We start from the raw sequence: 17,129 nt of genomic DNA on the forward strand, positions 1-17,129 counted from the left end.
TAAGTGTCTAGTGGCAATCTCTCTCTCATTCCAACCAGTCCACCCTGCTCAGAGTCTAGTGGTCTCCCTATCTCTCCAACCCAAAGTCCCTTCATATCTTCCAAAAGTTAAAAAAGGAACACTTGCTTGTCTAGTGGGCCCCCTTGATCCTTTGCCCCTACTCCCAACATCAACAAAAATTCCTGGTAGTCTAATGTCTTCCTCTCTTCTCACACCATGACAAGCCCACCTTGACTGTAAAATAAACTTCTCTGGTATCTAGAGGCACCGACCCCCCTGAACTCATTTTATAGACGATGGGTCAGAGGAAGGAACGTTTGGGTGTCATTCCTGCCTCTTCAGGTATGGGGGCTTACAAAAGGGGTCAGCAGGTGGGTGGGTGCTGCTAGAGTCCAGGGAGGTTTATTTTACAGTCAGGAGAAGGCTTGTCAGGATGGGGGAAGGGACTACCAAGGACTTAAAAAAAAATTTTTAAATCAGGTCAGGCAGGTGGTGTGGGGGGAAGGAGGGGTGCCACTGGACACCAGGACACTATTTTTAAAGTTTGGAAGGGAATAGGAGGTGGTAGGGTGCAACTAGACACCAGGAAATGTTTTCTTTAATATTGGGGGGGGGGATGGAAAACAATTGGGAATCATGCCAAGCAACTTTTTTCTCTTTTAAAATATCAGTCTTCCTGTCAGTGCCCAAGCCAATTACCACTGAGGCACTGACAGGAAATGTGACACTTGCTATCAAATTGTGGATTATTGGCACAATTTTCATGCAGTAGTAAGCTACATTTATTTATTTATTCAATTTTCTATACCGTTCTCCCAGGGGAGCTCAGAACGGTTTTACATGCATTTATTCAGGTACTAAAGCAGTTTTTCCCTCTCTGTCCCGGTGGGCTCACAATCTATCTAACGTACCTGGGGCAATGGGGGGATTAAGTCACTTGCCCAGGGTCACAAGGAGCAGCGGGGGTTTGAACCCACAACCTCAGGGTGCTGAGGCTGTAGCTTTTAACCACTGTGCCACACTCTCCATGGGTTCATGTGGCAACAATCTCTAAAGCACCAAGTAGAGTTAAAATAGTGCTAATGGTATAATTCATGCTCCATATTTTCAGTAATGGGAAGAAGATCACCAGCATCATTAAGAGCTATAGATTAATGGCAGGGCTATGTGAAATCAGAGCTACAATACAGGCTCCAAATACAGAGCCTCACTCATTCTTGAATTGTCTTGAATCTTATTTTTAGAAAACAAAGCAGAGGTACAATACTAAAGTCAAAAATAAAATTTAAGAGAAAGCCATTAAAGCCACTGAAGGATTTAAGCCCTTTTACGGTATGCACAGCAAGCTGACCAATGTCATTCATGGTGAAGTAAAGAATAATGAGATTTATAATATTGTAATTTTGAAAAATTGCAACCATTTATCCAGATCACTCCAGAGTCTTTAGCTGCTCCATGAAACTCACCCTTTCCTGAAATGCAAATGTTATTTCCTCTTCATCTGAATTCTGCTGACCATACAAGCCCTTCATAGCTACCTGCAAATGGCTAGAGAATAAAATAAAGACGTGAATACAAGCAGGAATGTAATCTATGCAGATTACTCAGACTCTACTATGGGTTAGATGCACTATAGTCAGTTGGTAATACCGACTGGATCGCTGTTGGCTGATTCTCTGACCGATTCTGGCCGAGCGATCGATGCACTACTAAGTTTGCATGCAAATGATTTGCATGGAGGGGAGGGGCCTTGGATATCTGAGCCAATCAGGGCCTTAGGCTCCTCCCTGTGCATCACATGGTGCACCAGGGAGGGGAAGACCCATCATTTTCCACGTGCGGATCTCGGAGATGGAGGGGCTGTGCTTCCCTCCAGCTCCCAAAGTTTAACAAAGGTATGGGGGTGGGGTTAGGGGGAGCATCCCTCCTGCCTTTTTTTTCAGGAGGAAGGAGGGATAGTAGGGGATGAACAGGGGGTGGGTCGGTGGTATGGGGGGTCCAGGACCAGGAGGGGGCATGGTGCAGGGGTATTTGGCCAGATAGGAGGAAGTAGGCATTCCTCCTGCCAATTTTATTGTCTTGGGAGGTGGGATCACGGTGCTGGTTCGTGGGGTGGGGGGAATCATTGGGGAGGACCTTCATCGGTGGTGGGGAACTTTTTTTATGGGACAGATATTTTGTGTGTACAACACACACACAAAATATCTGTGCTATTGAAAAAATATGAAATAAAACAGGCAGACCTGTCAGTAACATAGTTTACCAGCAGGTCCTAGACCTGCCGTTTTTTCCCCCGATAGCTAAAACCCCTGGGCTTTTTCTTGCATAGCAAAGTGATGTTAGTGCATTAATTGCTTGGTTACTTTGCATGGCCATATTGGAAAATGGGTGATTGAGGGGAAAAACACACAGTGAGACATTTTATGCATCAGGTCAGTAATAGCAATCGTTGCTAAAGCTGTGAAAACAGGTTTAGCGATGATCGCTGACTTTAGTGCATCTAGCCCTAAAACCATTAGTGCAGATTGTATTTAAATGGAGGTCACTTCAAACCCCCTTGGCTGTCGAGCATGTTTAGTGTTGGAAAAAACTCCGCCAGGTCCAGGGCAGCATTACAAGGGTTGATTGAGAGAAGGGGTGTCTAATGACACCCATTCTCTCCCACCAATCCAACCACCCTGCACCAAAGGGGCTTCCCATGCCACCCCCTATTGCCCTTAAAAATATTCCTTGGTGGTCCAGTGGACCCCAATCCCCCCAAAAAAGAACTGGTGGTCCAGTGAACCCTGATCCCAAGCCTGAGAAAGCCCTGGTGGTCTTAATGACAATCACCAGAGGGATTTTTGTTGAGGGGAAGAAAGTAAAACAGTAATATGCTTTATATTTCCTGATTTTAGTATAAGGAAAAACAGAAAAAAAAGACATCTTCCTACAGGAAATCATCAGCTGATAATGTTTTAGGAAAGCAAAAACAGCTGTATAATTGCAACTGAAAACTAAAATGCAGCAAAGGATAAAAACAGGAAGATAATGCAATTAATTCCAAAAGCCACATTTCAACAACAGCCAGCCAACTATTAGATATGCATTTCTTTATCAAGCTTTTAGTTGGGAGGGGGAGAGAGGGCAGGAAGTATGCTTCAGCTAACCTGCAGTATCATAACTTCCCTTATCCCTACCTCCCATTACAAGTAATGTCAGAAAGATGAAGGATCAACACCCCTCCCAGGCCTTTTTCCCCTCAGCAAAGTTAATAAATGATCCCTGCAGTTAAACCTTTTTAGGGTAGGAACAGGGGAATGAAAACCTAAAGGAGTCATACCTAGGTTGCTCTTACCCATCCTCCTGGAAACAGTACTGGTACTACTTATCACTTACGTATAGTCAAATAATTTTTATTAAAGTCAAACAAGCAAATACAGCATAGACTCTGTCAATTTTGTTTTGGAAAAAAAACAAAAAACGAATCCACACATCCTCCCCCTCCAGACCTACCTCCTGTCGCTAGGTTCTATCCTCTCAACCTGGATTGACCACTGTGAGGACAGGCTACTGGGCTACATAAACCATTGGTCTGACCCAGTAAAGCTATTCTTATGACCCTCTTTCAATTCCCGCTGACTTTTCTTCCTTCTCTGAAATCACAGAGAAACCACACACCTTTTGTCCTCAGCCAAGTTCACTATATGCCCCTCAGACTCCATTCTCACCCCTCTACTTGACCTCCATCTCATAAATTGCTATCCCTGCTATCTGTCATATCCTCAACCTATCCATTTCCACTGCAACTGTTCCTGAGGCCTTCAAACATGCAGTGGTTAAGCTGCTTCTTAAAAAACCCTCACTTGACTCCACCTGTCCTTGCAACTATTGCCCTGTGCCCCTTCTTCTGTTCTCATCCAAGCTATATGAGCATGCTGTTCTCCATTGCTGCCTTGACTTCCTTTTGTCTCATCCAATTTTTGATCCTCTTCAGTTAGGCTTTCGCCCCTACACTCCACTGAGATTGCCCTTACCAAAGTCTGAAGTGACCTGCTTCTAGCCAAATCCAAGGGCCTTTACTCAATCCTTATCCTTCTTGACCCGTCTGCTGCTTTTGATATTGTTAATCATTTACTACTCCTTGATACACTGTTTTTGTTTGGATTCCTGGTTTTCCTCCTACCTCTCCCATTGTACCTTTAGTTATGCATTGATGGATCCTCCTCGCGGTTGGTGTACCTCAGGGTTCTTAAGAGATCTCTTCTCTTTCCTCTCTACACCTCTTCGCGTGGTGCCCTGATTTACTCCCATGGCTTCCAGTATCATCTATATGCTGATGATTCCGAGATGTAATGTAATGTAGTGTAATTTTATTTCTTATATACCGCTAATCCATTAGGTTCGAAGCGGATTACAGAAAATATACATTAAGGATGCAATAAGATAAGATAGGTAAAGATAGATACTTTGAAATTCCCTTACTGTCCCGAAGGCTCACAATCTAACTAAAGTACCTGAGACCAAACAAATTAGCAAATAATAGAGAGGTAAATAAAGATAGAGGAAAAATAAGATATGAAGCATCCTAACAAGAATACAAAAAGAACTCTCAATATCATACTTTTAAAGCAAAATGTACAATCCAAAATAATAATGTAATGGAAAAAAACTAAATTAGATAAAAATATAATTTTAAGAATTAAATAAAATATAGAAATGAAAAAAGAAAAATAAACATTAGAAGTGAGGAAAAAAAAGGTCAAGGAAGGAATATCTACCTCTCCACACCAAAGATTTCATCAAAAATCCAAGAAAAAGTTTCTGCTCATTTGTCTGACATTGCTGCCTGGATGTCCAGCCTGAAACTAAATATGTCCAAGGCTGAGCTGCTCCTCTTTCCTCCTAAACCTTCCTCTCCCTTCATTCTCTGTCTCTGTAAATAATATTATTATCATTCCTGTCTCCTCTGCTCGCAACCTTGGAGTCATTTTTGACTCTGGCCTCTCATATTTTATGCACATCCAATAGACTGCTAAAGCCTATCACTTCTATCTCTACTTTAGAACAAAAAAAAAAAAATCAATATTAAGGAGTAGAGGAAACAAGCACTAAATTTAAAATGTGCCACCAAAATTCTCTAAATAACCACTGTGAACAGTCTCTCATAGCAGATAAGGAAAAAAGCCTCAGATCATGGAGTGCCAGTAACAATGGCTCTACCACACACACATCACAGGCATAAAAATCCTTCAATGCTCCTTATCACACAAGGGTGTCACAATATTTTATAAGGAGCATTAAAGGATTTTAATGCCTGTGATGTGTGTGTGGTAGAGCCATTGTTGCTGGTACTCCATGATCTGAGGCTTTTTTCCTTCTCTGCTATGAGACAGTATTCACAGTGGTTATTTAGAGAATTTTGGTGGAAAGTTTTAAATCTAGTGCTTCTATCTCTACAACATCACCAAAATCCACCCCTTCCTCTCTGAGCACACGATCCAGACCCTTGTCGTAACCTCACACTTAGACTACTGCAATGTACAGTACTTCTAACAAGTCTCTCGCTGAGTTGCCTTTCCCCTTGCAATCTGTGCAAACTCTGCTGCTGCATGACTAATCTGCCAACCTTACTACACTTGCATTACCCCTCTCCTCAAATCACTTCACTGGCTCCCTATGGGCCTTCACATACAGATCAAACTCCTATAACTAACCTACAAATGTGTTAATTTTGCAGCCCCTCTCTAAAGTTAAAAGGGGGATGCCATACAAAGGTAAGAAAGTTCTTCTTCACCCAGAGAGTGGTAAAAATCTGGAACACTCTTCTGGAGACTGTTATAGGGGAAAGCACCCTCCAGGGATTCAAGAAAGGGTTAGATAAGTTCCTGCTGAACTAGAACGTACGCAGGCAAGGCTATACTCAAATAGGACACTGGTCTTTGACCTAAGGGCCGCTGCGTGAGCGAACTCCTGGGCACTGCTGGTCTGACCCAGCAGCAGCAATTCTTAAGTTCTTATCTCTCCTCTCTCCTCTCTCCAAGAGCTCCATTTCTCAGATAAGTTACTTTTATCTGAACCCTTTTCCTCCACTGCCAATTTCAGACTTTGTTCCTTTCACCTCACTGTCCTGTATGCCTGGAATAGACTTCCTGAGGCTGTGCATCACACCCCTTCCCTTGTTCAAAAATATACTGAAGGCCCACCTTTTCAAGACTGCCTTCAACACACTCTCCCCCTGCTCATCACTTTAGTCATCAGTTTAACCATCCCCCGCTAACTGGTCTGTCTGTCACACCCTGTAAATATGTCCTTTTTTTTCCTTCTTAATAACAAAACGTACAATACAATAACACACACTTCCAATATGTACAATAATAATAATTATTATACACACATTATTATAACTTAATGAGGACTGTCTATTATAAAAAACAATCTAAAATTAAACAGAATAAAATAAAATAAAATACTCATAAGATCCAATTCAGATGGGAGGGAGTTAGGGAAGATTCTCCTTCAAATTTTTACAAAAACCATCCGGGGGGGGGGGGGCATTTCTTAGTAAAATTATTCTGTTTAATGGCTATTATTTCTCATATTTTCTAATTATATGCAAATGAGTTCACAATTCAGGAAAGTTGAGTTTAGAATTATTTTTCCAATTGATGGCAAGATGGTGGATAGCTAATGCAATCATTGTGTCAAATATTTTGGTATGCATTTGTGTGATCAAGATATCAGGATTTGAAGATTGTAGAATGATGGATTTGTAAGAGATAGGAGGATTATTTTCTAAATGTGTTATAGAAAGTATTCTGGACCAAATATTTTCTAGAATACTTGTGCCTTGGAACATTTATAAAAACCAACATAGACCTGAAGAAACTGAATGTTTAAATTTAGCGATTTTCTTAGGTGTCCAATAAGCTCTATGCAGAATAAAAAAGGCTGATTGACAAATTGAGGCTGACATGGTGGGATGTGCTGATAAAGTACAGGAGTTCTTTTACAAATAGTTGACTTTATCAGCATTTTTGGATCAGCACAGTGACAGCAGCATGAGATACCTTATTCCCTACACACCTTCCTATTCACTCTGCTTATCCCAGTAAAACTTGTAAGTGGTTCGAAATACAAGGCATCACATTTTCTCAGTCTAAGCTCCATTCCTTTGGAATGTCCTTCCTTCCTATCTTAGACTGGAACCCACCCTAATTAAATTCAAAGCACAACTTAAAACTTTGTTTTTGAGGACATGTTTAATCTAGCTGTTTGTGGGAGAGGAGGAAGGCACTCTGTATGATGGGAGGACAGATCCCTGGCCACCCTTTCCCTATTCCCTCTGTCCTATCAATTTTTTGTAGATCCCTCTTTTGACTTTTCCTTCTTCCCGTTTCCTCTATATTTCTTTCCTCTTTTCTGTTTTTGTATTGTTATGTATACCATCTAGACATTCTTCAGTGGCAGCATATCAAATGGTAATTAAACTTGCATTTTTGCAGGATATAAGAGATTGTATGGTATGGTATGGTGTAAGTCTAATGGACTTGTATCCTATGTTAAGGTCACTAGTTCCTTCTTCAGGTCACGAACAACCCAACACTTTAAACTGCTCTTTCTGTCGCCTCTACATGCTCACCGAAGAAAGCTATTCAAGTCCACCTTTGAATTCCAAGGTCCCAAAGTTTGGAACAGCCTTCCAAATAAGTCTTCCTCAACCCTTGCATTATTATCACTTCAGGAAATTGCTAAAGACAGATCTCTTCTCACTGTAGACTCATGCTGTGAATTCACCTCTAGTCCACAATCCTTGTTGTGATCTCACAGTATGTGTAATCTTGCGTTGCTTATTCACTTCCAGCTCAAGAACCTTGCTAGAATTTCACTGTATATCTAATAGTATGTGTAATCTCACATTGGGTATTTACTTCTAGCTCAATATCCTTGCTGGACTTTCCCTGTATATCTAGTAGTCTTATTGTTAATCGCAATGAATCCTTGTTGAAATTTTGCTGGATATATGAGATTGTATAGTATGGTAAACTTGGAGAGATACAAACGTTCTAATATCAAGGAGGTCTTAATAAAGTACCAAAAGTCAGTGTTTTCCATAGGATTGGGTATCATAATATGGTGACGAGAGGAAATCTCGTATGGAATGTGAGTGGTGATAGACACCTGAAACATTTGCAATGTAGGTTACAGAAGCTAAAAACAGTGACAGAATTCAAACATGTATGAGACAGACATGGTATCATATTTAGGAACATGCAGCAGACACATATACAAGTGACAAGTTATGAAGACGCCCAAAATCCAAGCACCCCTCACTTTAATTTTTCAGGGGTGGGGGCTATTCCTTCAGTCTCCAGTGTGATGGGAGTTCCCAGAACTCCACTGGTTCTGCATATGGGCACCATAATCTTAAATCTGACCTTGGATAAATGTGTCACCAGGAAAAGGAGGGAGGTAATATGTAAATATGAATAAAGATGACAAACACAGACAGAAAACTGGATTGAACTACCGTATATGGTTCTTTTTCTGGCAACATCTACTGTTTTTTACGTTACTGTACATAAGAATAGCCATACAGGGTCAGACCAGTGGTCTATCTAGTCCAGTATCCTGCCTCCACAGTGGCCAATCCAGGTCACAAGTACCACAGTCAGAAACCCAAATAGTAGTTATTTTTTCTCAGACTTTTAAACTCTACCTTTTATGTCAAATTGTTCACACATTCCTCTTATCTGTTTATACTGTATTCTCACTATGTACCTTCCCATCTGCCGTTTGCTTTCCAATTCTTCCTTCCTAGCCTGTTACCTTAATTTTCCTCTCCCCCCCCTTACCTCCACACCCAACCCACTTCTCCTTCTCTCCCTCCTCTCTCCGTCCACTGGGGGAAGAGAATTGGTATTGTTTTGTACATTAGAACTTAAATATGCACCTGCGTTGATGTCACCTCCCACCAGTAAAAGACTGGACAGCAGGAGTGGCAGTAACTACAGGAGACAAACACTTTCTGCTTACCACTGTGAAACTACCCCAACGTGGGCAATAAAACTGGACTGTCTGATACAACCGTACTTAATCCTCCCTCCTGCTTCCCCATTCCTTTCATTCGTTTTCTCTGTCTCACCTCTCTTGCCCGTCACCCCTTACTTTCGCTCTGAAGAACCCGGTGGCAAGGCCGCACCCTCAGCCTATTTTGTCCGTGCTGGGGGAAAAAAAACAGCTGCACCAATAGAACAAAGAGCAAACCATGAAATTAGCGCCTCGCTCGAGACGAAAGAAGGAGAGAGAAACGGGAGTAGAGGTGTGTAAAAACGCACAAACACAAGGCGCCCCTGTAAGATTTCCGAAGCAAAGGAAAGCGCGGCAGACGATTGGTCGCTGCAAAGCATGACTTCCCGTAGGGGCTGAGATTTCGTCCCCTGGTCTCCTTAACGATTGGCTGAGACGCACATTGTTTCGCTCTCGCTGTTAGGCGGGTTCTCGGGGCGAGTGGGTTTCTTCGCGTATGAGAAGCCAAGTTGGGTTGCGTTTACAATACGGTGGCCCACAGGAGCCTAAGAGGGGTCCACAGGAGCCGGGAGGATGATTTGCCGTCGCCGAAAAGACAAATCTCTGCGTCTGTGAGCCGGATTCCCGCCTCTGAGGCTTTGGAGTCGTCTTAACCATGAGGTAAAAGGACTCCCGCCGCGAGCTGTGGTACTGAGGCTGGCGACGGGCGCAATCTGTGTGTGTCTAAAAAGCCCAAGTGAGCGAGAGAGAACAGAGGGATGAGTGGGGGACAGTGCGGGGAGTAGAGGGGTGGATTCTGAGGTGAGAGGAAGAGCGGACTATATGTGGGGGAGAGAAGGGGCGGATTCGGCGGAACGAGCGGCGGATTTATTTGGGGGGGGGGAGGGGGTGTGTAAAACATCGAGATGTGACGGGAAGAGCGAGGGAGAGTGCAGGGAGGCGGGATGAGGTGAGAAATGAGAAGGGGGTGGGGGAGGGAATGGATGACAGGCGGGAAATACAGAAAAGGGGAGCGAGGGGGGAAAGAGTGGACCCCAGAAAGGGAGAGGAGAAGATTTTCTGAAGTCTGGGCTCTCTTGGTCATGTTTTCTTATGAAGGGCCTCCGGAGGGCTTCCAGAGCTGCCTGTACAGCTCTGTCCTCTCTGAGCCATTTGCAGGAGTATTCTGAAAACATGAGTTGTCTGCAGTTGCTGTCTGAACAAATACCTGACCAGTAGGAGATAGGGTCATTATTCATTTGTATTATACATGGAATTTGGGCGATAAGGGGGTAATTCTCTATAGCAGTGTTCTTCAACCTTTTTACACCTATGGACCGGCAGAAATAAAATAATTTATTTTGTGGACCGTCATCGGTCCGCGGACTGGTGGTTGAAGAACACTGGGCTAAGTCGTGGGCCAGACCCCGGCCATCTCCACCCCAGACCCTACCCCTATAATAGTACTAATTGCTACACTATTTTTTCCATTCATTTTTCACAGATACACAATATAATCTTATTATCAACACTTAATGGTTAATCACAAAATTAAACTACACAAAGCACACTGACAGCAGATGTAAATTCTCAAAATTGACATAATTCAATCACTAAATTCAAAAATAAAATCATTCCCCCCTACCTTTATTGTCTCCCTCCCTCCATGATATGCCTTACCTTCTGGCCTGCTCCCGCCTGGCCATTTTATGCCGCCTTCAGTGTCATCTTCAGGCCTGCTCCCTCTTCCTTACTGATGCAGTGCACAAAGCTGCAGGCAGCAGCTCCTTGCATGTCCCATGCCTCATCTGGAAGCCTTCCCTCTGACATTGCAAAGGCTTCCAGTTCAGGCGCAGGACGTGCATAGGAGCCATTGCTTGTGGCTTTGTGCACTGAATCAGTCAGGAAGAGGGAGCTGGCTCAAAGATAACAGCGCATCGATTGCACCGTGGACCGGCATTTGAAGAACACTGTTTTGGGCATGATGCACGTGCTGGCCCTGTGGACCAGCAGGAAATTTCTGTGGACTGGCACTGGTCCACAGACCAGTGGTTAAAGAACACTGCTCTATAGGTCAGCTAAAGTTAGGCATCTGAAGTGTGTATGCCTAACTATGGATGTGAGTATTTGCACTAGCTCAGTGGCTATTGTATATTTATTTTTTTATTTACTATACCATTCTCCCAAGCGGGCTCAAAATGATTTACATGAATTTATTCAGGTATTTAAGCATTTTTCCTCATCTGTCCTGGCTCACAATCCATCTAATGTACCTGGGGCAATAGGGGGATTAAGTGACTTGCCCAGTGTCACAAGGAGCAGCATGAGTTTGAACCCCAACCTCAGGGTGCTGAGGCTGTAGCTTTAACCACTGCATCACACTCTCCCCACATGCCTAACTGCTGTTAGTTAGGCACATAATGACAGTATTCTATAACTTTAGTGCTAGGCATGCTCCAACCTACCCATACCATTCCCACTTCCACATACCTCTAACAATTACACACTAAGGGCTAGATTCACTAAAGATAGCATCTCAATCGCTGTTGGCCGATTTTCTGGCCGATTCTCCAACAGCGATTGATTCACTATCAAATTTGCATGCAAATGATTTGCACGGAGGTGCAAATCATTTGCACGCAAACGCAACCGATTCAATCGCTCAGTGAGCAACTGTGGAGCCCTAACAGCAGTGATGGGGAAAGTAGCCTCCTGTCACTGCTTTTAGGACTTCTGTTTTTTTAATGGCACAGATGTTGTTCATATGTTAAAAGTGTACCATCTGGCCCATGAAAAAAAGCCCTCCCGTGCTACCGTCCCCTCCCCTTCTGAACCCCAAAAAGATGACAAAAGGGATGCCTACTCGCTCCTGCCATCTGAATTGACTCCCCACCCCACCCTGTGGCAAAACGGCAGGAGGGATGAAAAAAAACAACAGGCAGACCTATTGGTAACGCAGTTATTGACAGGTCTACTACAGTCGGGTTTTAGGATTGATAAAACCTGATGCCAAATAGCCAAACGATGTAAGTGAATCAATCCCTTGGCTATTTTGCATGGTGTTTTACTATTTTGCATGGATTGGATCAGATTGAAAAATGGGCGATCGAGGGGAGAAACACGCTGTGGGCCTTTTAGTGAATCGGGTCATTTAGCAGTGATCATCGCTAAACCTGTGAAAATAAGTTATGTGCTAAGGTTATAAAATACCAACTAAGTGCATACCTGTAAATTAGTGCCAATTAACTCCAATTTCTTAGCATCATTTCCACTGTTCTGCACAAGGGGGTGTTATCCTTTCTAAAAGTAGGTGTGGATAACACCTACATGTGCAGTATAGTAGCTGACTAAAGGAAAGAAAAAGGTTAGGTAAGACATAATTTGTCCTAATAGCCAATTATTGATTGTTAATGCCAGTAAGCACTTAATTTAACAAGTTATGTGTGTAACTGACAGTATTCCATAAATTGTATACATAATTTTGCATGCTAAGTGCAAAAATGAGTTTGCAAGATTTTAGAATTAGTGGGATAGGGGTTAAAAAAATTAAAGAAATTTGCATTGTTCCTTGACCAGCATGGTGAACTGTGTACCTCAGAGACTTACTTAGAATCTGTTGGAAGGACTTTTTTGCTCAGCCTCTTGTTCTTTTTTTCACCTGTTTTTTTTACTGTCAAAAAGTATTGTGAACCCCTCTCTCTGGTTGGGGAATTGAGGCCAGTATGCTAAGGCATCATAGGAAGAGAGTGTTTCTCTGTATATGCTGAGAGATCAGATGGGATCTGTGGTATTTCAACAATAGGTAATTTGAGTGAGTTAGATGGGCTTTAGTTCTTTCTGGACCAGGGTGATTTGAAGTCCGAGCACGCTGGTGCTTCTTGATTAGATAAATATCAAGTGATTATCTTGGATGTAATTCCTTAGAATGGGCATTGGGGGCTCTTTAAGTGGATCTAGTAAGGACTATTCTACATTCCTCAATTAATGGAGGATCTTGGTTGACACCAAAACCTGCTCTTTTTGGATTTAACCCTTTATTTATTTATTTATCCCTTGAACCTTAAATTGCTGTTGGTTCTTGTGCTTATCTAAAATTGGGAAGATGAGAAATCACTGGGTTGCATGATGACATTTTAATTGGCTTTGCACCTTTACCTCTGTGGGCCTCTCACCTTGCTCCTTTGTTGACCTTAATGTCATTTCAGCAGTTTTCACATTCTTTTGCTGCAAATCTGATTTTCTTCTGGAGTACATTTCAGTGACAGTTGTAAGCAAATCTATACAAATTTTGGAAACTTTATAGCATTTTAAAGTTTGGTGGCTTCAGGAGATGTCTGTTGAATTAAGTTTAGTTGCATATTGGGGAATTTTAAACTGCTTTGCTTTGGAGAAAGCACTTGAAGTTTTCCAGTGTTCTCAGTATCTCTGGATTCATGATAAATGCAGATGTTCTGAATGCTGTAATATTAATATAGGAAGTTTTGTGACTAAGGTGCATCATATATCATATAATACAATATAAAGTATATATCCCACTATGTTGCCAAATAGGCTTCTAGTGCGACAGACACTTTATTCTTAAATCTGTGGGTAGTCAAATCCCTTCTTGTGAGAATTCTTGTAGAGATCGTCATTAGCATAGTAACATAGTAGCATAGTAGACGACGGCAGATAAAGACCCAAATGGTCCATCCAGTCTGCCCAACCTGATTCAATTTACATTTTTTTTTTTTTTTTTTAATTTTTCTTCTTCTTAGCTATTTCTGGGCAAGAATCCAAAGCTTTATCCGGTACTGTGCTTGGGTTCCAACTGCCGAAATCTCTGTTAAGACTTACTCCAGCCCATCATTGAAGCCCATCCTCCACCAAACGGCCATACACAGACCGTGCAAGTCTGCCCAGTACTGGCCTAGTTCAATATTTAATACTAGTTGTTTAGCCCGTTACATTAACGGGTACTAGCAGCCCTTCTCCCTTACTTTTACCTCCTCCCTGTCCAGCAGCACCCCCACCCATTCCCTGCTCCCCCTATATAGCAGTAGCCCTTCTCCTTTTATCTCCCCCTGTTCAGCATCACCTCCCCATTTCCCACTCCCCCTATCCAGCAGTAGCTCTTCTCCTTTACTTCCTGCTCCCCCCCCTGTCCAGCAGTAGCCCTTCTCCCTTACTTGTATGTTCCCCACTGTCCATTAGGAACCCTTCTCCCTTATCTGTAAACCATGCAGCCTTACATTTTAGAAGTCCCCCACCCCATTCTGGCCAGCTCCCTTGCCAAATTTCAAAACCGCAAGCAGCGGTGGCTCCTCACCCGAGCCCCTCTTACAGCATCCCCGCACTCATGGTCTGGTTGGCTCCCTTGCTGGAGCTTTTCGCGGTCTTGTCTCCTCTTGGGCTTCTCCGAGGGCTGGCTCCCATGAAAATGCTGTGTTGCTGTTTGGGGCCGCGGCGGCGGCTTCTCTCCGGAGGTGCACCGGCGTCGGAAGCTTTGTCTCTGATGTTGTGATGTCGGAGGGGTTTCCGATGCTGGTGCGGCTCATGGGGGGGCTGCCGCCATGTCTTTAAACGGAAGGGTAGCATTTTCATGGGAGCCAGCCTTCGGGGAGGCTTTGGATGCGGGGCCGGATGCAGGAGGAGCAGCCACCGTGGGGGGCTTTGGTGGGAGAGCCAGCTGGACGCATGGATCGAGCAGCCTGGGCCCCGACCACCCTCAGAGGTGTCCTCCGAGCCCCGAGAAGAGACGCAGCGGGGCGACTTGTCCGGTCAGTAGAGGGGGCGGATTGACATCCTACTCGGGCCGCCGCGGCCGACATCTGACTCGGGCTGCCGCGGTCGACATCTGCCTCGGGGGGGAGGGGGAGGAAGACCGTAAGTCGCGCATGCGCACTTCCTATGTGTCGCTACAGCTCACGGAAAACCAGCGCACACATAGGAAGTGCGCATGCGCGGCCTAGCATTTTATTATATTAGATTATTTTCTGATTCTGAATCTTCTGTGTTCATCCCACGCTTCTTTGAACTCAGTCACAGTTTTACTCATCCTTTTGCTTTGTCTCCCATCCCTCTAGGTTGTCCTCCAATTCCTCAGTTGTCTGTCTACGAGCAAGATGGTAGGAGCCGGTCTTTTCTGCTCATGTTTAATTTTCAATTAAATTCATTTTTTGTTTATTTTGCTGACCGTTTGCTAGGCTTTTCTGTGCTGCAGAGGATCCCAATCATGGGGCATATCTGGCTGCAGAAGAATGCAGACTGAGGTCGAGTGTCTGCTTCCAAGGGGCAGACTGCTTTGCAGTGCATCCACTTGGACAGCCTGCACTAAAAAGTTTGGGGGACTTGCTTCAGGTTTATCCGCAGTGGACTTGAGCTCAGGTTCAACTGCTTTCCTCTCCCTGCTAATTTATATACTTTTCCTGAAAATCCAGCCCTTGATAGTAATTTGTACTTTCATATGTTGATCTTCCATCACTTTCTGAGATACAATGGCAGACTCTTAACTCTCTGATAACAGAAGAGGAGGTTCTCTATAATATTGGGATTAGTGCTCTGGGTAAATCACCAGGGGCAGATAGTCTCAGCTGAATTTTACAAGATCCTCCATTTGGACATCTCAGGTTGTCTTAATGCAGCGTTTAATTCTTTTCTTGAGGAGGAGAAGTTACCAGACTCCTTGTGGTAAGCTCTTAGTATTGTACTTTTGAAATCAGGGAAGGATCCCCAATCACTGGATTCTTATAGACCTATCTCCTTGATTATTTATGAGGCCAAACTTTTTGCAAAGATCTTGGCGAACAGAATGGCTTGGGTCTTATCAGAATTCTTGTAGGGTTTGTTAGGGGTTATATAGTATCGAATAATATTTTGTTGCCCCTGAAAAAGGTAAGGAAGGACTCTATGCTTTATTTGCTTATCAGCTTTGACACCGAAAAGGCATTTGATCGGGTTAATTGGTCTTTTATGTTTGCAGCACTTTGCGCATATGGATTTTCAGGAAGGTTCTTGTCTGGTGTTCAGGCATTATATCATAGTCCTATGGCAAAAATTGCTGTTAATGATTGCATTTTGGAGTCCTTTGTAGTACATAGGGGTATGTGGCAGGGTTGCCCATTATTTTTTCTCCTTTTTGTCTTGGTCTTGGATTCCTTAATTACAGCTATTTTACACAACCTGGAAATAGAAGGGAGTCACTATTGGGTTTGACTGTTTTAAGCTTTTGGTTTTGTTGGATGATATCCTGGTACACAACACCCATCCCGAGTGCACATTACCAATGCTGTTAGAAACCTTTGTTTAATTTGGGGATTTTTCCGTGTTCAAATTGAATCTTACTAAATCGGAATATTTAGAAACACTCCCAGGATACCATTCCAGTGCCCCCTGTGAAGGGCCTAAACTTCTTTTAAATATTTGGCCATTCATTGGGAACTAATTCTACTATCTTATATGAGCTTAACATCTCTCATTTATTGCCCACTACATGATCTTACTTTCAGCAATGGTCAGTTCTTCCCTTATCTCTCATGGGGTGTATTAGCTTATGCTATAGTTATTTTTCCTAAATGACCTTATTGTTTACAAACTCTCCCATTATATCTGAAATCTACCGATATCAAATCCTTGCACCGTTTGTTGGCTTGTTTTTGTTTGGGAGGGGGGCTAAATTGAAGTTTCAAACTTTGTTCGGCAACTGGTGGCGTGGAGATTTGGGGATTCCGGACCTTAAAATTTATAATTTGACATTTCTCTTACAACATTTGGAAGACTGGTTTCATACCACTGATTGCTTATCTCCCATCCTGATATGTCCCTCTACATCTTCTTTATGTTTTCCATGTCAGGGCCCGGGCACTTCCTTCTCATGTTCTTTCCTCTTTGCTATTTCGAGTGACAAGGGTTGTGTGGAAAGACTTGGCTAAGTGGGGGAAGTTTGATTCCTCCAGTAGCTGTTTATAGCCTTTGCAGAGCAATGGGGATTTCTTACCAGGGATGGAGAATCCCACTGTTCGCCGATGAGGGTCTTTGGGACTTGGCCAAATTAAATACATTCTTACGAAGAAGGGGCAGATGTGGTCTCTGGAATCCTTCCTGGTCTGAAGCTATGCCTTTATGTAAAGTCCTTGCCTGCAACATCTTTGACCTTGGAGGTT

General features: G+C 43.2%; 2 protein-coding genes across 5 annotated transcripts in view; one reads left to right on the forward strand and one right to left on the reverse strand.

Moving 5' to 3' along the window:
* CRYZL1 (crystallin zeta like 1) overlaps nt 1–9,407 on the reverse strand; it is a 63,005-nt gene extending 53,598 nt beyond the window's left edge. Inside the window, exons 1-3 of one of the 3 annotated variants that reach the window (XM_033949573.1) lie at nt 9,318–9,378; nt 9,125–9,202; nt 1,467–1,548 (exon numbers count right to left, since the gene is read on the reverse strand). In XM_033949573.1, the coding sequence (XP_033805464.1) occupies nt 1,467–1,532 (66 nt within the window). In that variant the 5' untranslated portion in view covers nt 1,533–1,548; nt 9,125–9,202; nt 9,318–9,378. Of the gene's footprint in view, nt 1–1,466; nt 1,549–9,124 lie in introns of all 3 variants that reach the window. The other 2 variants (XM_033949574.1, XM_033949575.1) reach the window with 2 other exon arrangements.
* Nucleotides 9,408–9,503: 96 nt separating this feature from the next.
* The window catches only part of ITSN1 (intersectin 1), a 412,894-nt gene continuing 405,268 nt past the window's right edge, over nt 9,504–17,129 (forward strand). The window contains exon 1 of one of the 2 annotated variants that reach the window (XM_033949572.1): nt 9,504–9,669. The gene's annotated coding sequence lies outside the window, so the exon portion shown is untranslated. The remainder of the gene's footprint in view (nt 9,670–17,129) is intronic. The other variant, XM_033949571.1, reaches the window with a different exon arrangement.

The sequence above is a fragment of the Geotrypetes seraphini genome, chromosome 6, assembly GCF_902459505.1.
Source record: "Geotrypetes seraphini chromosome 6, aGeoSer1.1, whole genome shotgun sequence".
Taxonomy (NCBI): Eukaryota; Metazoa; Chordata; class Amphibia; order Gymnophiona; family Dermophiidae; genus Geotrypetes; species Geotrypetes seraphini.